Genomic DNA, 24012 nt, shown 5'->3' with positions numbered 1-24012 from the left:
AATTGGTTGCTGGGAGGAGATGAAGCATCATCAATGGAATAAGGAAGAGGTTATGTTCTTTAATACGGGGCAGTTTGGGTGTGGAAGTTCATATCGCAGCTGATGGCATAAACAGAATTCATTCGCTTTTAAAGTGGATAAATATTTGTAAAAGCAAAATATACAATGGTGTGGAGAAATGGGATACTGCTTTCAGGGAGCTGGTACAGGCATGATGGGCAGAATGATTCCCTTCTATAAATGTCTGCAGTTCTATTTTAATAGTTGTAATTGCTGTTAATCACACTACTTGTGGGTTGTGTAGTTTACATTTTTAAAGGTTTTTTTTGTTATTTAATCTAGCCTTTATGCATGTGATTTTATTTCTTTTCATGTATACTTTATAGATGATGACAGTGAACCAATACTTGGCCAGTGGTTTGAAGAGACCATCTCTCCCAGTAAGGAGAAATCAGCACCTCCCCCTCCACCCCCTCCACCTCCTTTGGAGAGTTCTCCACGCTTGAAAAGTCCAAATAAGCAGTGTTCTGGAGAAAATGGCAACATACTGGCGAGTCGCAGAGACCCTGAGCTGGTAAGTAATATCAACAGCAATTGGGTATAAAGTAAAGATAAGTAGGTAAGAAAATCCACAAATCAAAGTATCTTGATTGTTGTCTATTCAATGAATGTGGTAGAAGGTACAACGTGGAAGCAGCCTGTTCATGTCAATGGTTACCTCTCTTTGTAAGCAAGTGGCCTGAATCATATGCACCATCATGTTCCCAGAAGTGTTTAATTCATTTTTCTTTAAGTAATTTTGAGAGTTGGACAGTTACTTAAGGATTAGAAACTCACTGGATAAAAGGTAGGAACATGGGGCTAAACTTGATTCCTGTTTCATTGAACCAGAACATAGATTCTACATTTCTGCTGTGTCTTCAGAATGTTTTTATGTTTTGCCATAACAGCTGTCAACTGTGTGGAAAAGACATTGTTTTTGCTTGCTATTTTAAATCTCTCACTAAATTGAATTGCTGCCTTAAATCTTCTCAACCATCTCCCAAATCCTCCTCCTCTTTCACAGCACATTTTACTCCAATGCAAAGTATAATTATTATTACATTTATTATTTTAACCAAAATATATCACCTGACGCACAAACTGTATTCTCTGTGCCATTTTTAACCTGTTTTCCCAGGTCATACCAGTAGCTTCTGATGCTTCCATCTGCTTCAGCATAATTTATATGTGCTTGTTGACACCAAATTAAAATCAGTGAATAGTAATAAACTCAGAATTTAACAATATTGGGCACCGCTAACTATTTCCAACTTCTTTGCATAAACTGTTCTTATTTTTTTTAATTCTGTTGCCTCCCGTCTGATCTGCCTTTAATCCAATTTTCTGTTATTTTAATTTCATCTCTCTCTCAATTCCATACCGCATAACTTTCTCTTCTTTTTAATACTTTGTCAGTACTTTGTCAAAAGATTTTTCTAACCTTCAGGTACATTATCTCCACTGCTTTTCTTCTCTTATTTTTAATTCATTTGAAGGAATTTTTTTCTATTTATTTACACAACATTCATGTTGCTGACTAGGACAGCGTTTATTACCCATCTTTAAATGCTCTTGAGAAAATAGTAGTAAACTACTGTTTTGAGCAACTGCAGTCCCATTTGGTGTAGATATTCCACCGTGTTGTTCAAGAGGCTGTTCCAGAATTTTGGCCCACTGAAGGAATAGTGATTCAGGGTGGTGGCTCAGTTGAGTGGATGGGGTGGATCTTGCAGATGGTAGTATTCCCATATACTTGCTGTCCTTGATCTTCTAGATCTCAGTCGTTGTATGCTTGGAAGATATTGTTAAAGGAGTCTTTGTAAATTTTTGCAGTGCATCTTTTGGATGGTACACTTTGCAGCTACTGAGGGTCAGTGTTAGAGGGAGTGAATGTTTGTGGGTATGGTGCCAATTGACCAGGCTGCTTTGTGGGTGGTGTCAAGTTCCTTCTATGTTGTGTGAACTACTCTCATCCAGGCAAGTGAGTACCTTAGCACAATTGTGATTTGTGTCTTGTAGATGGTGAACAGACTCTTTTGGGTAGTCAAGTGGTGAGTTACTCGCTGCAGAAGTCCTAGCCTGTGACCTGCTGTTGTTGCCACACTATTTATAGGACTGGTCAGATTTTGTTTCTGGTCAATGGTAATACCCAGGAATTTGATTGTATGGGATTAATTGGTAATGCTATTGAATGTCAAGATGTGATGTTTAGATTTTTGTTTGATATGGTCATTACTTGGCACTTTCTGGCAAGAATGATACTTGCCACCTGTCACAACAAGTTTTGATATTGTCTAGCTGTTCCTGGGTATTACCATTGACCAGAAACAAAATCTGACCAGTCCTACAAATATTGTGGCAACAACAGCAGGTCACAGGCTAGGACTTCTGCAGCGAGTAACTCGCCACTTGACTACCCAAAAGAGTCTGTTCACCATCTACAGGACACTAGTTACAATTGTGCTGAGGTACTCACTTGCCTGGATGAGTGTAGTCCCCACAACATAGAAGGAACTTGACACCACCCACAAAGCAGCCTGGTCAACTGGCACCATACCCACAAACATTCGCTTGAATATGGATTGCTTCAGTATCTGAGGATTCATAAATGGTGCTAAACATTTTGCAGTTGTCAGTGAACATCGCACTTCTCAGCTAGTATGGAGGGAAGATCATTGATGAGACCTGAAGATGATTGGACTTACGATACTAACTTGAAGAACTCCTGCATTGATGTCCTTGGGCTGAGATAACTGAGCTCCAACAATCACAACCTTTGTGGTGGATATGATTCCAACCGCAGAGAGTTTTCCCCGATTCCCATTGACTCTAACTATGGTATTGCTAGGTCTCCGAAATTCCACACTTGGTCAAATATGGCCTTGAGGAGAGTCACCTCAGCTCTGGAGTTCAGTTCTTGTGTTCCATGTTTGAACCAAGGCTGTAATAAAATAAGGAATTCAGTGACTCTGGCAGAGCAACAGCAAGCAGGTTACTGCTCAGCAAGTATAGCTTGATAACACTGTTCAAGACCTTTTCTATCACTTTGATGATCGAGAGTAAACTGAAGAGGTGATATTTGGCTTGGTTGGATTTGTCCTGCTTTATATGTATGGGGCACACCTAGGCAACTTTGCACATTGTTGGATTGATTTCAGTGATATAGCTTATCCAGGGGTGTGGCATTCCAAGTAAGACCAGCATTTAATGCTTATCCCTCATTGCACCAGAGAGATTGGTGCTGGGTGGCCTTCTTGAACCATTTAAGTCTGTGTTGAGAGTCTATCCACAGTGCTATTAAGGAAGGCTGTCCAAGAATTTGATCCATGTCTTTTTCCTCCATTCATATGAGGTTTGTTGAGCATAGTTGTTCCTTTTGAAATCCGTGATGGGGGCTGCTCCTCTTTTCTCTTTGTCTTCATGTCTGATAATTTCAACCTTTTAGACTCTCAAATTTTCTCTTTCAAATCCATTAACTAGTTGTATTAATGCAGGTTAGCTCTGTCTCTCTTCATGCTACATAGGCCACTCTACACCAACATTCACACACAGCAACCTCAAATATAATATCTGGGGCATCAGGAAGTGCCGACTCCAGGGTTCTAGAATGTATCCTGATAGGCTGTGCTATCTTTCCTTCTCTTTGTTTAGCAAAGCTAATTTATCCTAAACATAGTCCTGATTTTCCTGTTCGTTCATCACCATGTAGCTTATCTTGCTCTAAAGCACTTTAAGGATGTTCCTCCTCTCCAAAATCCATTTTTTTGTAAAGTATTATTTAACTATTTTCTGATCATCATTTACAAATGGCAATACTCCCTGCTTTTAGAATTCTACCTTGCTTTTAGCAATTTTTGTTTGTTAATTCATTCATAAATTTCTGGTTCTATTAGATTTTGTTTGATTCACTAATTCCGGTTTCCTCAGTGCTTGTTGACCTGATCTGTTTAATTATTGAAGTAGATCTGGCAACACCTTTGTTCTTTGGGCTGAAAAGGCCAATAATTAACATCTCCCAAAATAGTAACATTGTTATTACTACCAGTATTTTCTAATCTGTAGATTGGTAATTTTGTAAGATTACTCTTTGAGAATACAACTATTCCTTCATGATTCTGTCCATATACCTTCCTTGTCTATACTGGATTCCTCTACTGAACATACACTGTCTTCATCGATACAGCTGCACTCTCTGCCTTTTTAATTTTCAGTGACCACCTTAAATATATACTGAAGTGTTTGTTTGTTTTTTTCTTGTCTTGGTTTGTGGCCTGTGATGTTAGTGCTATTTAAATTAAACCTTCCTGTAAAATAAGTGATTGTTGCTTTCCCTCAAATTATTTCTCATACATGTTGTGGTATGTGCAGTTCTTTTAAAAGAAAACACCATTTTGCCTTTAATATCTGCTTAGCTCCAGCTTCTCCTCCTGCACTTAATTGATTATTCTAATTGGTGTAATTTTTGATAAAATACATTTTCTGGATAAAGGCTTTATGTTCTAATTTTAATTGTTTTATTTGTTAAATGGATTGTAATATACCTGTAGCAGTATATTTCTATGGCTGTTTGTGTTTTTCTGTTTTACTTTTGTGAATATAGCCTAAATTGGTTTTGCAGAAATTTCACAATGCAGAAATGTCTACGCCAGTTGATAAGCTTTCCTGCCTTATGTTTTGCTGCACTCGGTTCAAGTAGTCATTGTTTTACAGAACTTGTGTTTTTCAACTGATATTCCTAGTTACTGGTTCCAATATTGTGGGAGTGAGTTAGTAAAGGGCACAGCAGAAACTAGATTGTGTGGGGAATGCTTACACGAAAATAATTACAGCAGAATGAAGAGTGGTACTAGTCACTTAATGTCACAGTTTCTTTGTCTAGCCCTAGAATTTGTCTGTTGGCTGCGGATGTGTTCTTGCAGTATTTGTGCATATGCAGGTGTTATTTTATTTACTCTGATCTTGGAGGTCTGCCAAATCATGAGGCACCACTTGCTAATAGAAACCTTTTCCAGGTAATTATTTATTGAATCTTGTTCACAGGTGCCAGCAGGATGCTGGCACCAAATGCTAATCCTCACAGCTGGTTTATACATCAGCATGTTCCAGTAGTGAACAGAATAGAAGGATCAGAGGTGGTGACCCTGTCTATTTCCTCCTTTTTAAGGTGCTGAGGTCAAATATAACATCTGAGCTGCCATTCTGATGAGTTTACCTGATAAACCAGGAATTGACCTTCTAGACTGAAAAGCTAGTTATGTGCCATCATTACTATTAAGGTTTAAACTTAAGTAGCATGTGATCAAGAAGTTAGTAATTAGTGTCTATTTTACAAGTTGGCTTTTTGCTCATCAAACTGAATGTTGGGGTTTGATTTCTATTGGGGGGTATTGGCAATGGTCACTATAGTGATGAAGAAGTTGCTGGCAAATGAGGATGTTGGACAGCTAGTAAAATCTGCATTTTTAAAAAATTTATTTTTCAGTTTCTGAACCTGGCTTCAAGTATTTTTAATTTCATTACATCTTCAATGCTAAATTCGAGGAACAACTTTATCCGGAATTACCTGAGTGTTTCTCTGACTGAACAGCACATGATGACGTTAGCCAGCATAATTAAAGATGTGGACAAAGATGGAACGAAAGGTTAGCAAACACTTTTATTGATGGCAGTCATCTTAGTGTATTTCGAGTTATGAGCAAAAAGGCTGCTTAAGCCTTGGACAGTGGTTAAAACATCTAAAGTAAGAGCAATGCCATATATACTTGTGTAAAAGTCACATTTTTTAGACTACTTTAAAGATTCAATTTATAGGGTTGACTATTATACAGGCACTAGTTTGAGGGGCAGAATTTATACTGCAGTTCAAAATACCATATTATTAGCAGAAGTCAATTTGATGGCTCAACTAATCCCAGGTAAAGAAGAAAAACACAATTATGGTAAAGGTAATTACTAGATAAAAGCACGAGAAACAACAATGAATTACGTCATAAATTTTATTTATACATACTGGTAGAAAAATTTAACATGTCAAAGATTCATTGAAATCCTGCAAAATCACACTTAAAATGAAACATTTATTAAATTCTGAATGTGTAAGCGTCTTGAACTTTGCTGCCAAATTCTTCCATTTCTCTACCATTTACTCTCATATGTAATGAAGCTCAGCAATGTTCACAAATTTGTCAAAGAATTACAGATACATGCAGCTAATATATATCACTTTTATTCAGATATAATGGCACAATTAAAGTGATTATCTTTTTAAAGGTATTGACTTTTGGATATATAGTGAACAAAGTGCGATAAAGTACCAATAAACTTTAGTACCGGTCTGAATGAATCAAAACATATAGTAGTAAGCCAAGAGGCCTAAGTAGTGTTATAAATGAATGAATAGAGATGCAGTATAGTAAACAAAGAGCGATGAGTAGAGTTACTGGTATGAATGAATGAATGCAATTTCATTTGTGAATTAATGGGAACATGCAGTTTTCTCTGTAAGAGGTTTATAATGTGATATAGTGGGGTTGATGTTTACACGAGATATATGGAAAATACAAGATTTTTTGGCCAAAAATAAGGGGTCAACGTTTACACGAGTACAGTATATTCCAGAAAGCCTGCAGAGGCTTGGCGCAGCATGATGGACTTCCCGCCCTTTATGGTTATAATCAAAACAAAATTTTATCCAGCTAAAGTCTATGGATACTAGAAATCTGAAATTAAAACAGAAAATGGTGGAGACAGTGATTAGGTCAGGGAACCTTTACTGTTCTTCTGTGTCCCTAATGTGCTTTAGTGAAAAAGATCTGCCATGCTTACCTTGTTTGACCTACATGCGATTCTGGGCAATTAGGATTGGACAGTAAATGCTGCCTTTACCAATGATACCCATGTCTCTCAAATGAATATTTTAAAAATTATCTAGGAGCAAGAACCAGTTGACAATTGCCTAGTTCAAGTGAAATGTTATGGAATCAATTATTTGGAACACAATTAATCATGACTTGAACATAAACCATGAAGTGCCAGTTGACGGTTTGAAAATCAGTGAAGATGATTTAGTAAAGGACTGTCTTCTGAGGTGGTATTTCAAGTAGATGTTGAAAATCTCTTTTTCAGGCTACATTTGGACTTCAAAAACCTCTTTAAAGTTCCATATTAAATGATGTATCTCAAACTTTAGTGGGTATCGTGCTAACGTTTGGGAAGGCATCATGTTCAAAGTTTTTTTAATGAGTACTTCTGATAAGAAACATTCTATGATTAAGGCAAAAAAACCAAAGAACTGCAGATACTGCAAATCAGAAATTGCTGGACAGACTCAGCAATTCTGGCAGCATTTATGGAAAGAAAACAGAGTCAACATTTGTGTCTAGTGACTCTGTTTAGAAATGATCGTACCTCAGTAAGAGAAGGGGTGGGAGGAATGAAAGGAGATAGGTGGAGATGAAGCCCAGAGAGAGAAAGAACACAATAGTTTGGCAGACAAGGGAGGGTAAAGGGCTGCACACTCAAAAGTTTGATAAGCCATGGCTTCCATTTTGAAAAAAAAATGAGTTCGTTCTTTTTTATCTTTGGGCAAACCGAACACAGTTTTGTTTTCGATCACTGAATTTTCACACGTTTCTACTGAAGGATGCATGACATGAGCTGGGTGGCTAGATGTATTTGTTTTTGTATTATTAAACACATTTGTCTCCTTCTGTACACTATTTTATTTTTGTGTAGGGGCATCAGATGAGGAGTTTGCAGCTGCACTTTACCACTTTAACCATTCTATGGTCACTTCTGACCTCCCATCACCTGTCCTGCAGGTAAGTCCACAGTGCATCAATGGCTGTGTTGTACTTGATTAATGTTGACAATTTGCTTTAATGTGTACATGTTTTTGACCTGAGTGATTCCACTGTGATTTAAAGGTTTAATGATAGTATACAAGAGCGGGGTTAGTATCTTGATACCTGTGAAATGGTCTTCTGTGAAGTTTGTGTCACAAAGGGGTACTCACATGCAGGGTTATTAGTAAGGGTGATGGACAGTATTGCAATTTAGTGGAGCAGCAGGGAGTATGAAGTTTTTAGTCATTTGTTTCCTCTCTTCATAGATTTGAATTATACAAAAGTTTCTCTTCCCCCAACTTCTAATATATGGCAAACTTTTCCATTTTTTTTTTATCCACCTTTTGTCATTATTCAATGGTTGCAGCACCTTTGAATAGCTTCATCAAATCAGCATTAACTGAAGAGTGTGTAGGGCAGATCCAGAAACTAACACGACTTGCTGGCAGAGGAATTGTGTTTAGTGTGTTAACATGGGTTTACGTAGGGAGTGCTGAGAATGTCAGATATACTGCTGCACAATGATTGCTGCATAAGTGCATTTAAGGGAGGTTAGATGACCATACAAGTGAGAAGGATTATGCTGAGGAAAGGCAGGAAGAGGTTTGAGTAGGCAGAAATGCACTGAAGGCCAAATGGCCTGTTACTATGCTGTACATCTGATGCCATATTAAACGTTTAAAGCGAACAATAGACTGTTTTGTGAAAAAGACATTGTTTTCTACCATTGATGTTGTGATGGATAGCTGTTCAGAAGGAACTGGCTAGCATGAATTGTGTTTCAGTCCATTAGATGTCTAGTACTAAGTACATGTTTGTCCTAGCCCCAGATTCTATTGTTAATTTTTCTGGAAGTTGTTGTGGTTGAAACTGATTTTGGTGGTGTTACCTCAAATGATAGGGGTGTCAAGGTTTTAGACGTTAGGAAAGCTGGCTTGTGATGACAGCACTACCTTTCATGATTTTTTTCATAGCTGAAAATGTGTTGCTGGAAAAGCGCAGCAGGTCAGGCAACATGCAAGGAGCAGGATTTTTTTCATTGCATTGCAAAATACAGGATGAGCATTGTTGTGTAATTCTGAATAGAGATAAAATAGAGATTCCTTTTTCTTGAGGGGCATGGTCAATGTCAACTAAAATTATACCCAATTGATTGACTGTCAATTCTTCCTGACCTTGTTTTTCATCAACCTCCAGGTTCCTTTACTTTATTTTTGAACTGTTTTTATTTGAATCAGCTTGGAGTTGCAACCTATACTTTTTTCCAATTAAAAATGCAAGGCTTTTATAGCTCGTGTAAAAATCTCTCATCTTGTAATATTATGTATTGTCCTGTTTGTATAGTAAGCTTTCCTATTATTTCACTATGTCAGCAACTTTGCATTTCAGAAGCGCTGAATTCTATATTGTTATGTTGATTTATAGGCGGATATTTTGCATGATGTTGTGATAATCACAATTGACATAATTGTATTAACTATTTGGTATTTTGCCCAGAACACATTGCTGCAGCAGCTGGGAATTGCACCATTCTCTGAGGGTCCATGGCCATTGTACATTCACTCTCAGAGCCTCTCTGTGCTATCACGCCTGTTGTTAATCTGGCAGCATAAGGCTAGTGCACAGGGGGAGCCAGATGTTCCTGAGTGTATGAAAATCTGGGAAAGGTAAGGTACTCTTAGAGTAACAAAACTCTTAACTAAGATTGGGAAGCCTGAGTCCTGTCATGCATTGTATTCCTGATATGATGAATCAGTGTTGTTTTGTTACTCATTTTGCTGAATTTAGAGAGGAAAATTGGATTGTCTTTAACACAGGATATGAAAAAGAATGAAAATCCATTAATGTACAGAAATTAATGGAGGTGGTTATCGGCTTGTTTGGTTGTGTTATTTTGGAATCACTAACTGATCCCTGTGATCATTTGCTTGACACTAGTTTTATAGCTTTAAGTAGCTTTACTCTGTAAACACACAAATACATGAATGATTTTATTTTTCTTGCCAGGTTTATTGGGACACTTAAGCAGAACATACTCCATGGAGTAGTACCATCTGACTCAGAAGATCTGAACGTTGAACACCTTCAGCTTCTACTACTAATTTTCCATAATTTCTCAGAGACTGGTCGTCGTGCTGTAGTTGTGATGTGCATGCAGGTGATTGTTGAAGTAGCATCGAAAGCAGAAGCTCAGATTCGGTGTGTGCCACTGACACTTGCCCGACTGTTGATAGTTTTTGAATACCTCCTTCAGCAATATTCAAAAGTACCAGTCTACCTATTTGAACAGGTAAGGGTCATTTGAGCTGGTGAGTGCATATAAAAGTTATAAGTGAACCCACAAAGCTGTTACAGGTTGTTCTGCTATAACATGCATTTCATTAATGCAAATTTGCTATAACATGATTGACGAATTGGGGGACATTGTTTCTAAAGTATGATTTTTTTTAAAGCATGCATTAGTTATAATGCAATTCTGGCCCCATTAGTTTAAATGGTGCTGCTTTAAATAAGTTTTTTATAACATGGGATTGCATGAGAATGGAACTACTGCATCATAGCAGAACTGACTGTATTTCACTTTTGTGTTGATCATTTGCATTCTGTTGATCAAACAGTTTTCAATATTGAGATCGATATTTAGATGTTGGCTTGTAATGCTGAGGCATACAGAGTATGGGCCAGATGCTGCAAAATGGGATTAGAATAGTCAGGTGCTTGTTTTGATCAGTGCAGATATGATGGGCAAAAGGGCCCTTTTCTGTGCTGTATACATGTATGACTTATTTAATCTGCACATGTTTTAAAGTAATGTTGGTTATGAAATTATACAGAAACCTCTCTCCATTTATGAGAGATGGTGCAGTGTCTAGGGCGCCAGCTGAATGTAAATGGGCATCTCATAACCAAAGCCTGTTTTAGTCTTTGTTTATGGTTTTGCTATGTTTGCTTACAACTTAATTAACTCATTAGCATTTGAGAGGAAGACCTTATAGAGCCATGCATCATTTTATTAATGCATTTTGTAAATCTGGATGTCGTCTTCTGTGTCCTTTTGAGTTACCTGAATAATTTTGGATAAGTTCTTTCTGTTTGGTGGTATTTATTGGTCATTCAGTGCTCAGGAGGATGAATTAAACTAGTGTGGCTTTTCCTGTCTCCTCTTCAGAGTATGTTTAAATGACAAAATGATAGGAGAAACTGTACGAAATGTAAAAATGGTGTTGTGTCCATCTTGACCTTGAACATTCACCTATTGAAACATTGAATAAACCTGTGTAGATAATTAAGAACATAAGAAATAGGAGCGAGCAGGCCATCTGGCACTTCGAACCTGCTCTGCCATTCAGTAATATGGCTGATCCTTTTTTGTGGACTCGGCTCCACTTACCCGCCCACTCACATAACCTTTAGTTCCTTATCTGTTCAAAAATGTACCTATCTTTGCCTTAACAAGTTCAATGAGGTAGCCTCAACTGTTTCACTGGACAGGGAGTTCCACAGATTCACAACCCTTTGGGTAAGGAAGTTGCCTCTGAACTCAGTCCTAAATCTGCTCCCCCTTATTTTGAAGTCATGTCCTCTAGTTATAGTTTCACCCACTAGTGGAAACAACCTCCCTGCATCCTTCTTACCAAGTTCCCTTCATAATTTTATATGTTTCTATAAGATCAGCCAACCTAATTCTTCTAAATTCCAACAAGTATAGTCATGGTCTACTCAATCTCTCCTCATCAGCCAATCCTCTCAACTCTGGCATCAACCTAGTGAAGCTCCTCTGCATCCCCTCCAGTGCAAGTACATCCATTCTCCAAGTAAGGAGAGCAAAACTGTACACAATACTCTGTGTGACCTGCACCCTGTACAGCTGTAGCATAATCTCCCTATTTTTAAACTCCATCCCTCTAGCAATTAAGGATGATATTCCATTTGCCTTCTTAATTACCTGCTGCACAGCAAACCAGCTTTTTGTGATTCATGCACAAGTACTCTCCAGTCCTTCTGCATAGTAGAATGTGTCACCATTTAAATAGTAGTCCATTTTGCTGTTATTCCTACCAAAATTAATGACGTCGCATTTACCAACATTGTAGAGGTAAAAGCTGCTGGCAGACAAAAGGCAAAACCTTTTAAACTTTTAGACAGCCAACACACCTGGAAAAACAGTTTAGTTAGTGTATTGTGACACTTAAGCATGTTACAAAATTACAAATTGACATGAAGATCAGTAATATTACGGAGGTTATGTTAATTCTAGACAAAAAAGTTGACACTTGCACTTTTTTTATTCTTGCATTATTGATAACTTAACGTCGTGTCCCAGGCACTAGTTGCCGCTTTTGTCCTTTTAACGAGCTAATGTTCTTATTTTAATCTAGACAGTGAGTGTCAAGAACTGACGCAGCCTTCAAGCATATCTGCCTCACAAGGACTGTTGTACTTGCCCATTTGGCACATGTCTTCCATGCAGTAGTAAATGATGAAAATCATTGAATTCAGTGCAAGTACTGAAGCAATTATAGTGAGAAAAAAATAAAGTGGCTTTTTCCCACTCAATCCTCAGCTTGGTTTGTTCAGGTTTTCACTTCCCCAAACTGAACTTCATATTTTGCTTTGATCAGTTTTTCTTAGTCCTGACTCTCTAAGTCTCTTTGTTTAGTTTCTACTTTCTTTCATCATTCTTGCAAATACATGTTGTTTTTGTCTTTGTTTTCAGTTTCAACTGCAGCCTTTTCTATTATTCATTCAATCAATACTATATATTTCTTAATTCTCAGTTTCTAATTAATTGTCTGCTGAATTTGCCTTTCAGTTAGTCAGTATGGGGGGTTCTGACTTTGCTGTTTAAAAATGAATTTAATGACACAAATACGATGTTATTATGATCTAAGTGTGATAACCCATGTTACAGCATGTCTTTGGCTGACAATTATGGGTGTTTTTTTTAAACTGTAGATTCAATATAATCTATTAACCCCACCAATATGTGGTGCTAGTGCCAATGCCACTGGGTCCCAAGAATCTGGCCGACGCATTCAAATGCCACTTTATCATGGATTTAAAGAGGTCGAAGAAAACTGGGTTAAACACAGTGGGGCAGGTAAGGCAAAACTCAGCTAAGAGACAGTGAGACCATTGGTTTTGTAGAATAGAGAAACAATTGAATTGGTGTATACTTCAAGTTTTGGGAATCGGTTGAATGTGCTTCTTTGCTACAGATTCTACGCCCCTGCCCAAATTCTACAGCATCCTTTCACATGAAACATCCACTGATGACAGAAGCAGATTGGATGAGGTGGTAAGAGCCATAGAATTGAAATTTGGGGGAATATTGGCATTGTGTAAAGTTGCAAAATGGCGTAATGTGCAGGGATCTGGGTGTAAGTTTGCTCTCTGAGCTGGAAGGTTCATTTTCAGACATTTAGTCACCATACTAGGTAACATCCGTGTTACCTAGTATGATGACGTAACATCTGAAAATGAACCTTCCAACTCTGAGCAAACTTACATCCAGAACCTCAAACTGAACTGCAAATCTTCTCAAAACTCGCTAATGTACAAGGATGTTAAGATTAATACAGCTGGTTTCTATAGCAATAATTTATGTTTATGTAACTGTAATATTTTAGTGTGGAACAATGTCAAATTGTAGATGACGGAATTTGGCTACAGACCTGTGTATGAGTGTATATTTTGATTTTTTTATTGAGTTTGTTTTATAGTTTGATACTGCATTTGCAGAGAATTGATTTTCTTCACTTGTTCTCTTCCTGTCTTGTTTCACAGATCTGTGATGTTCTTTGTGCTGGTACTTTGAAGTATGATGAGCTATATGCATCACTGATCTTGCTGTTAGCAGCTGGTTCACAGTTTGATACACTCAGACGGGAAGAACACAAGAATGCAACACCTCTGGTAATGCATAAACTTCTGTTAAATCATAGAACCTTGGAGCACCGAAGGAGACCATTGACTAAATTGTATCTGTGCTGATCACTTTAAAACCTAGGCACTTACTTCCTTCACACTCTTTTCGTCTATCCTTTTAAAGAGTTTCTTCTCAAATATATATCCAGTTTTTGGAACAGTATCAGACTTCCACCATTATTTCTGGTAGCAGATGCTTGGTGGATGATCTTGTAATTACAGTATATACTTGAATAATAATCTAATTTTTTGACTACTTTTTAAGGTTAAATTTATGGGATCAACTATTACAAGGATACTACTTTTGAGGGGCTGACATTCATGCCTGTCAAAATTCATAACGTATCATTAGCAGAAGCCCAATTGATCTCTAAACAAATAAAAATAAACAACAAATTACAGTAATTCGGAAAACCCAGAGTGGAACACAACACTAGCAAACTGGAAGACCAGGAGCGGAGCGGAACAACCAGCAGTCTGGAAAGCTGGAATGGGACATGACAGTCGACGCACTGCCTCATAAATGTTGATCTGTTATCTGTGAAGAATTAGGGTTGACCTTTACACAAGATAAGTGGAAAATTCTAGATTATTTGGCCAAAAATAGGGGGTCGACTTTTACACGAGATCAACTATTACTCGAGTATATATGGTATCACTTTTAGTAGTTAATCTAACATTCACACCGTTATGGGGTACATAGGCAGAATGGACTTCGAGTTTCCTGAAGATGCGTATTGGTTTCAAGTCATCTTTGACCACTTAAATCAGGTTTGATCAGTGTGTGGTTTAGCAATCACAAGTTTGTGTATGTTGGGTGGGGCGTGTGGGTGGAATTTTGTTTTCAGCTCTCTTCAACAAAGAAATTTTAGGCTCTGTTTTGGTATTGACTTGTTCATTCTGTTGAATTGAAGTGAAATTGTTTTTGGTATTGACTTGGAGAGGAGGGACGGTGTGATATGTGCTGTCCTTCCAAATATCTCACTTACTTGGAGATGTCTGTGGAGCCATTCATTCTTTGATAAATAGTTTTGTTGATTTTAAGGTTTCATATTATAGTTTTTGTATATTCTCTGCAATTTTCAAATTTTTAAAACCATTATCTTGGATTATAAATTAGGAGAAGTAATTGTTTTCACGTTTGATGGCTATGTTGCATCATGGTTTTGCTTTCACAGCATCGTGCACAGTTAAGATACTTATTAAAGTTAGGATGGATTTTTCATATGCTACCGATGCAGATGAAATTGATCATTGATTTGATAATTTCCATTGCATTCTTCTAAAACCAAAGTTAACATTCACAATGAGTCCAATTTGTTTTTTGCATATGTTGAAATAGTTCTTAACTTAATTCAGCTTGGACACATTGAAATTCTAACTGTTGTGTGTGTTTTTTGGACAAGTCTTATTAAGTTTTTGTCATAGTTGTATGTGAATCATTGCTTATTGAGTTCCTCAACATTCCCTCACTGACCTTTCCTTCCAGGAGGCATGTTCCATTCAGTACTACTTCTTGATCTTATGGAGAATCTTGGGTATTATGCCTCCATCAAAAGCCTATGTTAACCAAGTGGCAATGAGCACAACAGAGCTGAGTGAATGTGACATCCTGCACACACTTCGATGGTCATCACGGCTTTGTATCAGCTCCTATGTAACCTGGATCAAGGTACTAAAGATGCAGGATGTGGTGAAGAGGTTGCTAACCATTACAAATCAGAAGGAACCTCTTGGTGAAGCTTTGGTTGTAAGGAAGGGAGATGTAGAAGTGGTCAGATTTAGTGTTTCAAAAGAGGGATAATTAAGTGTTTGAGAATGTATCAGTGAGGAAACTGGAGACTTAGTACACAGAATCATAGACAATTCAATCCTCTCAGGTTTTATTTTCCTTTTTTAGATTTCCCTCCTTCAGTCTTTTTAGTGTGCCTTCACAAAGGTTTCTTCTTTTCTCAACCAAATTATTTGTTGTTTAAACTTTAATAGTGCTGGTACGTTTTGTTTGCTTTATCAGAAGTGTCCTAAATCTAGCCTTTTCCTTATAGCTATCTACTTTCTAAAAGAGGTTCCTGGATAGAGACTATGAGCTGGAACCTTGAAAATAAGGAGCAGATGCAACTTTTATGCATCTTCTGGGGGTGCAGGGGGCACTGTTATCATATGAACTACAGCTTTAGCCACTCTCTGCAGAAAGGGTATCAAACTTTAGATCTCTCTGGGTGGTGTGGTACAATTACTATGTTGTCCTGGACAGACCATTTACAGTTAGAATCAGTAGCATTATCTATTGTGCTATAAAAAAATCTCAATGAGCTATACATCTGTGTAGTATAGGAACAGGTGAAGAACTATTTAATAATGTAACTAAAAATAAAGTAAATGTTCAGTGAATAATGCATGATTATTTTCAGTGAATAATGCACGATAAACCCAGTTGTTTGCTGAACTGTTTATGACTTTGATTTGACCAGTTTATGATTTCCTTTTGATAAAGGATCACCTGGTGCAACAGGGCATGAAGCCAGACCACGCTGGCTCACTGGTGGAACTAGCCGTTGCCAAATGCAGTTCTGTGAAATATGATGTGGAACTTGCAGAGGAGTATGTTGCCAGACAGGTAAGGATGACCTTGCCAACATGTGCTCTGACTCAGGGTGTTTTCCTTGAGAGAGGAGTGCATCTTTGCTTTTCTTTTTAAGGGAAGCATTGTGTGCTAGATTGAGCATCTTTATGGCTTGATGGCAGCATACTGTTAGTAGACAATATTTACCAAAAGTTAGTACCCTGTTCTGCAGTATAAATTGATGTTCCTTTTGAGGTATGATGTTTTTGTGGTTTTTGTCTTGATGAGTGCAAGGCGAAAAGATTTGACATCTTGTCGTCTTTTTCAGCAATCCTGAATTATTCAAGCAATGCTCAAAATCACATCTTAACCACAGTGTACAATTTTGGTGTCTTTATTTAAGGAAAGATTTAAATTCATTGGAGGTGGTTCAGAGGAGGTTTAGTCAATTTGATACCTGGATCAAATAGGTTGTCTTAGGAGGGAAGATTAGACCAATGGGCTTGTTTGCACGAGTTCAAAAGAGCAAGGGGTAATTTAATCCTAAATAATACAGACAAGTTGCATGTAGAAAGGATATTTACTGTAATGAGTGAGTCCAGCACCAGGGGACACTGTTGTAAAATTAGGAGTCACCGTTTCAGGACAGGGATGAATTGAAATTTTATCTCTGGAACTCTCTACCTCGGAAGTCATTGGAGATGGAGTACTTGAATATTTTAAATAGCTAAATAGACTCTTGTTAGTCAAGTGAATTAAAGGTTATCAGTGATTGATGGGAGTGTGAGATTAGCCGAGACCTTTATTGAATAGCAGAGCAGGCTTGAAAGAACGAATGGACTAATTTGCTCCTAACTGATATGTTTTTATGTGTGTTTGTGCTACCAAGTGATCAATGTTGTGGTGACCATTTTTCAGGCTCTCATATTCAGTGCTGCCTTCATTGGCATGATGCCATTAAAAATAGTTTTAGGGCTGAAAGTGGGTCAAGATGAAAAGAACAATGAATGTGAATCCAAAAAAATGGTCATTTATGCTCCTTGCAGTTGTGACACTGAAATCAGGGCAGTCTTGCTTAGCCCTCGGGTAGGCTTGGCTTTCTGAGAGAGAATTTACAGCAGTAAACAAGTACAAGGCAAAACATTCTGCTGAAAATGGAGATAGAAGATCAGTATTATTAGAAACTGGCATGAGACTTTAAACATCACAGTTAATGCTGCATGTTAAATGTGCGTGACTGGAGAAACATGCCTGCTTTCAATGTGGAAAGCTGTATTGGCTCCTTCATGTTACCTGGTGGTAACCATATGACCGGGTACTTACAGATGGTACAGAGTCTCGTACTGACTGTAAAGTCTGGAAGAGAAGATGTATCTAAACTGTCGTATTGAATCAGCAACTTTTGAATGCCTGACAAAGAAATCCCTAAGCAATCCTAAAAATAGAATACCTGCAGAAAGGTGAAACTCTTCACACAAACTTTGAGCTCTGTGAAGCACTATAATGGCTCGTGTAGCTCTCAGCTGCGTGATATGTAGTAAAAGCTTAAGATGGAATGGAGTGTAATTTATTAATGCCTATGTGCCTCCAGGCACAAGAATAATGGTGAAAGTTGCAGACAGCATCTTCTCTGGATTTGAGAAGGTTTGTGGAAATGTGTATATCACCCAAGCTTTAATTAGTTGTCAATTTAAGAAATAATTGTAACTGTTTGGCTCATTTTTTCACGTGCTGGTGCTAAAGCTTATTTGTTATTGACTGTATATGTCATAGAGATGTACAGCATGGAAACAGACCCTTCGGTCCAACCTGTCCATGCCGACCAGATATCCCAACCCAATGTAGTCCCACCTGCCAACACCTGGCCCATATCCCTCCAAACCCTTCCTATTCGTACACCCATCCAAATGCCTCTTAAATGTTGCAATTGTACCAGCCTTCACCACATCCTCTGGCAGCTCATTCCATACACGTACCACCCTCTTTGTGAAAAAGTTGCCCCTTAGCGCTCTCTTATATCTTTCCCCTCTCACCCTAAACCTATGGCCTCTAGTTCTTGACACCCCGACCCCAGGGAAAAGCCTTTGTCTATTTATCTTATCCATGCCCCTCATAATTTTGTAAACCTCCATAAGGTCACCCCTCAGCCTCTGACACTCCAGGGAAAACAGCCCCAGCCTGTTCAGCCTCTCCCTGTAGGTCAAATCCTCCAACCCAGGCAACATCCTTGTAAATCTTTCCTGAACCCTTTCAAGTTTCACAACATCTTTCCGATAGGAAGGAGACCAGACTTGCATGCAATCTTCTAACAGTGGCCTAACTAATGTCCTGTACAGCCGCAACATGACCTCCCAACTCCTGTAATCAATACTCTGACCAATAAAGGAAAGCATACCAAACGCCGCCTTCATTATCCTGTTTACTTCGACTCCACTTTCAAGGAGCTAGGAACCTGCGCTCCAAGGTCTCTTTGTTCAGCAACACTCCCTAGGACCTTACCATTAATTGTATAAGTCGTGCTAAGATTTGCTTTCCCAAAATGCAGCACCTCGCATTTATCTGAATTAAACTCCATCTGCCACTTCTCAGCCTATTTTGCAAGATTAATGAGAGTTGTTTCCTTCAATTTCAGATCTCTTCTTATTGTGGAATTGATGCAAGTGCTATTATCCCGATCAGCCGCCTGCCAAACCTGCAGACCATCTACACGCTTGATGCGGTCATTTCAAAGGTCCAAGTGTCTCTGGATGAGTATTTTTCCAAGGTGGCTGCAGAAACCGACTCCCACAAAACATCTGAGATTACAAAGAATCTGCTTCCTGCAACTCTTCAGCTGATTGGCATCTATGCTACATTTACCAGGTGCAAATATTGAATATGGTCCCATTTTTACATTCGTTGCTGTTGAAGTGTTATGGTAGTGGTTGGGTTTAATTAGTTGGTTGGGAAAAGCCTTGTATTAACTTCAAGCACTTGTAGGTTAGAGACTAGAGAGGCGAATTAGAAATAAAGAGCTCTTTTTGTATTCCCTATCAGCAACTCCATGTCTGGTTTATGATTGCTATGTTTAGTATAAGTTTCTCTTTGCTCCCATTGGTATACAATAATTCAATCACAACCAGAGATGTTTCTTACTCGACCCGTGGGAATTTCTCTATTAATATGTGCAGCCATTAGATGGCAACTTGGGAACTTTTGTTTTGATGCATTTGAATCCCAGGAAAATCCTTCCCACTAGCTGGTCTACCTCTTGTTATTGCCTCATTTGCATCAACTCTCACCTCCGGTATACAGCTCAGGTTCCTACCCCCCTTCCATACTAGTTTAAACCCTCTCGAACTACTCGAGCAAACCTTCCACCCAGGATATTGGTCCTCTTCCAGTTCAGATGCAACCCGTCCTTCTTGTACAGGTCCCACCTTCCCCAGAAGGCATCCCAATTATCTACATATCTAAAGCACTCCCTCCTACACCAGCTGCGCAGCCACATGTTAAGCTGTGCCCACTCCCTGTTCCTCACCTCGCTATCTCGTGGCACTGGTAGTAAACTAGAGAACACTACTCTGTTCGTCCTGCTTTGCAGCTTCCATCCTAACTCCCTGAAATCACTTTTTATATCCTCGATTCTTTTCCTGGCTATATCATTAGTGCCAATATGTAACACGATTTCTGGCTGTTCGCCCTCCCCTTTTAGAACCTTACACACCCGATCGGAGACATCCTGGACCCTGGCACCAGGGACGCAACATACCTTCCGGGAATCCCGATCCTGACCACAAAATCTCTTGTCGATTCCCCTAACTATCGAGTCCCCTATCACGAGTACTTTTCTATTCTAACCCCTTCCCTTCTTCGCCAGAGTGTCAGGCTCAGTGCCATATTGTTCCATTGTAAGCTCATACTTGCTGGGAAAATCCCAAATTTCTCAAGAAGGCTGTTCATATTTTATTAGGGAAAAGAGACTTTTTAACCTGGCTGGATTCAAGATCACATCATACAAGTGGAAGGATGGTGTGTTTTAATCCACAGCATTGACCTTTTAAATAATATTGTTCAATCAGTTTCTTCCATCTCTTGTGTGAAATATAACCTACTCATTGAATGATAAATGTGCTTATAATGTATGTACAAGGTTAATGGTTGGAATGTTAATATTTAGCACTTGTAAATGAGTGTTTTAACAAGATTGTTTTTACCCTGATTGATATTAGATCGTACCTGTTGAGAAGTTTGTGTGAGGAGGGCTCGACTGATAGTCCAACTGAGGAGAAGCTACATGGTTATGCTGCAGTACTAGCGATTGGATCTACCCGCTGCAAGACTAACTCTATCGGTAAGAGCAAGGATTTCTTTTTGGAAGTTGATGTTGTTTGGCAGAGTGACTAGAGGCTTATGGAATTATTGCAGAATGAACTGAAGGGTTTCATTTTGCTTTCGTATTTTTGTGATTTCTTTTTCATTCCATTCTTTTCCTTCTGTGTACATCTGTTGACTTGTAAGGTTACCTATAGTCGTCTGATGGATAGCTCAACAGGTTACTCAATGTCTGAAACTAGTATCACAGTTAGGTTACTTCTACCTGATATTGGCATACACTGTCCTCTAATGGAAATTGCTGAAGATGAGCAGGTGCAGGAACCTTGACTGTTCTGTTTTTCTCTTTCCCCATTCTCTATTTCTGAGATTTCAATATTAATTGGAGTGACCCCATTTTGGTCCAATTTGAGATTGGTTAATCTTGTACAGACAGAAGTTGAATTTGGGATTTCTATAACCTGTGTGATTCAGTGCTACACTGGTAAATTCAGAGTTCATGTATTGAATACTACAGTGTTCATGACAACTGCAAAGTTATTTTTGCAAGCATTTGTCATCTGTGACTTCTGAAGATGGCGCATATCATAGGCTAGATGACAGTTAATGTGAAAATGGATTCAAATCCAGATCATTGTCGAAGTGCAAATTAATTTCATGGCTGTGACGAATGTTTTGCAATTCATAGTTGCGAGGAGGGTAAGTGCTGTACAAAGACGGAGTTTCTGTCTGCCTGAAATTAAGTCTGTAGCTGTGCAAAATATTTTTCTTGATGGTGGGCATGTTTCTTAATGTTGCATGCTTATTGTGATTCTGTTTGCAGCTCAGTTAATGGTGCAGAACCTGCCATCATCTGTACAGACACTGTGTGAAACATGGAACAATATCCACACTAATGAATTCCCCAATATTGGATCCTGGGTATGTGCAAGGGTACTTACACTTGGCTGAGTATGTGTTGGATTTGTAATTTTGGCAAATGATACAATGCAAAGGTGCATGACTATCTTTTGGAAAATCATGTAATCTTTCTGAGGAGGATGGGGATCCCGGTTGACATTTTTTTTAATCACTGCTGTATGTAGGATCATGTTGTGATAACTGGTTACTGTATTCTTTACTTCAAAATAGTATTTCGGACAGATAGACTGCATAAAGTAACATGTTTAAGATAGTTAAGGTGGCCATTCTTTCTGATATATTGATGGATATAATTCTTTACACCTGTATTGTTATGTTGTGAATTAACATTTTGGGAATCACTACTTTTAGTATAGCTTGAAGTTTACCATGCAAGGATATATTTCTGTTTATGTTTAGAGGTACTTAAATTAAATTGAGAAGAAACTATTGAATCCACACTAAAAGTAGATGTTTGCTGATAGAACCTTTGCAGGTCAGTACAAGAAGGCATCAATAGGGTGGGTACAGGGAAAAAGTGCCTTACTTCTGGGAAATGATATGAAGAACACAGTTTCTTTTGTATATTTTAATGTCAGTGACTGAATTATTTGAAACAAAATTTTGGGATTATGGTTCATGGAAAGTTTGGATAATTAAAATTTGGCTGACCTATTATAGTGAAAAAATGCAAGAGACTTGGGCAGTATTTTTAACTGCCTCCTTTGTTCAGAGGGAAAGCAAATACCAAGAAAGATTTGACGAGCTGAGGCGGTTATATTTGTAAAGAAATAATGATAGAGCTGTTTAAAATTCCAAAAGATGGGACAAAATAGCACAGAAACATGCCATTTCCAGTCACTGAGGAAATGGAAGAACAAGAGTAAGCAATTTAGCCCTGTTCTGACATTGAGATTACACAGCTGTGTAATTTTAACTCTGCAGAAGATATTGTTTAGGTAAATCTATGCTATGCACTCGCCTAGGCCCATGTATCCTTCACAATGTCAAATGGGGGGATTACATACAAGATTGAATAAAAAATTTTTTTAGATTTTTTTTAATGTTTGTTCTTTTAGGGCTATTTCTTTAAGTAATGGGAAGGACTTGGAGGAATATAGGCCAAGTGCTGGCAAGTAGGATTAGATTGGGTTGGCATATCTGGTTGGCATGGACGAGTCCGACCAAAGGGTCTGTTTCCATGTTGTACATCTCTATGACTGTAAGTGGAATTTCCCCCTAAATTTCTTCCCACTGATTGGCATTAGACTACTCTCTGCAGTTTAGGAGTAATCTGAATTTTTTTGCAGGAGTTTAAATAAAATAACCTCAATGATTTTATGCTTCTCACAGCGAAATGCGTTTGCAAATGACACCATTCCTGCAGAGAGCTACATTAGTGCAATCCAAGCTGCACACCTTGGTACATTGTCCAACCAAAGTTTGCCACTGGCTGCCTGCTTGAAGCATATTCTCTTGTCATTGGTCAGACTCACTGGTGACCTCATTGTGTAAGTTTGATGATATACCTTTATTTATGATTCTGTTATATCCAAGATGTTCATTCCCCATATCTGAAAGCCACCATGATCATTAATCTGTCTGTATTGTAGTGTTTTTCACTTTAGCAATGCTGTATTGTTAAGTTCTCTCGTCTTCTACCTCCTTAGCTCTTCTGCATGTGTGTTAATTGTTCAGTAAATGTATTTTTCTAATGACTCACACACCTCAACTCAGTGACTCAATATACTCCTGAATTGTTACTTTTAGCTTTTGAGCTAATTGCTTCAAATACAGCCATTCTTCTACTTGTCTGCCTGCACAAAAGCATGGCTGTCATCAAAGTTTTGATAGGATGGTTATAAAACTGGATGGATGCCTGTTGCACTGCTTTGCCTGCTTTTGCTCCAACTTCAAAAGCAAAAACGTAATTTTCTCTGTTTGTTGCCTCTATTCGTTTCAATAATTGCTTTCTCATCTTCATATTTTTCATTCATTCATGGGATGAGGGCATCACTGGCAAGGTCAGCATTTATTGCCTATCCATAATTGCCCAGAGGGCAGTTAAGAGTCAAAACATTGCTGTGGGTGTGGAGTCACATGTAGGTCAAACCAGGTAAGGATGGTAGTTTTCTTCCCTAAAGGGCGTTGGTAAATGAGCTGGATCTTTCTGAGAATGGGTTCGTGGCCATCATGACACTTAAATTCCAGATTTTTTTATTGAATTCACATTCCAACATCCTACTGGGTCCCCAGAACATTACCTGCGTCTCTGTATTAATAGTCTAGTGATAATACCATAGGTCATTGCCTCCCCAATGCTGCACATTCAAGTTTGAATTAATCAGTTTATCATTCTTTTGATGTGTCTGTGTTCTCCATACTTGTTTTCTTTTCTCTCTTGTTTGTTTCTTGTCTTGA

General features: G+C 38.3%; 1 protein-coding gene across 11 annotated transcripts in view; it reads left to right on the top strand.

Moving 5' to 3' along the window:
* Nucleotides 1-24012, top strand: part of ubr4 (ubiquitin protein ligase E3 component n-recognin 4) — a 202386-nt gene that overhangs the window by 33996 nt on the left and 144378 nt on the right. For all 11 annotated transcript variants that reach the window (XM_043675847.1, XM_043675850.1, XM_043675848.1 and 8 more), the window contains exons 15-28: nt 387-574; nt 5525-5684; nt 7777-7862; nt 9384-9553; nt 9894-10176; nt 12843-12987; nt 13106-13185; nt 13674-13802; nt 15304-15486; nt 16309-16431; nt 19010-19239; nt 20589-20710; nt 21515-21612; nt 22945-23102. In XM_043675847.1, the coding sequence (XP_043531782.1) occupies nt 387-574; nt 5525-5684; nt 7777-7862; nt 9384-9553; nt 9894-10176; nt 12843-12987; nt 13106-13185; nt 13674-13802; nt 15304-15486; nt 16309-16431; nt 19010-19239; nt 20589-20710; nt 21515-21612; nt 22945-23102 (2155 nt within the window). The remainder of the gene's footprint in view (nt 1-386; nt 575-5524; nt 5685-7776; nt 7863-9383; nt 9554-9893; nt 10177-12842; nt 12988-13105; nt 13186-13673; nt 13803-15303; nt 15487-16308; nt 16432-19009; nt 19240-20588; nt 20711-21514; nt 21613-22944; nt 23103-24012) is intronic.

This window comes from Chiloscyllium plagiosum, chromosome 34, assembly GCF_004010195.1.
Source record: "Chiloscyllium plagiosum isolate BGI_BamShark_2017 chromosome 34, ASM401019v2, whole genome shotgun sequence".
Classification (NCBI taxonomy): domain Eukaryota; kingdom Metazoa; phylum Chordata; class Chondrichthyes; order Orectolobiformes; family Hemiscylliidae; genus Chiloscyllium; species Chiloscyllium plagiosum.
This window is presented reverse-complemented; position numbering and strand designations above follow the sequence as displayed.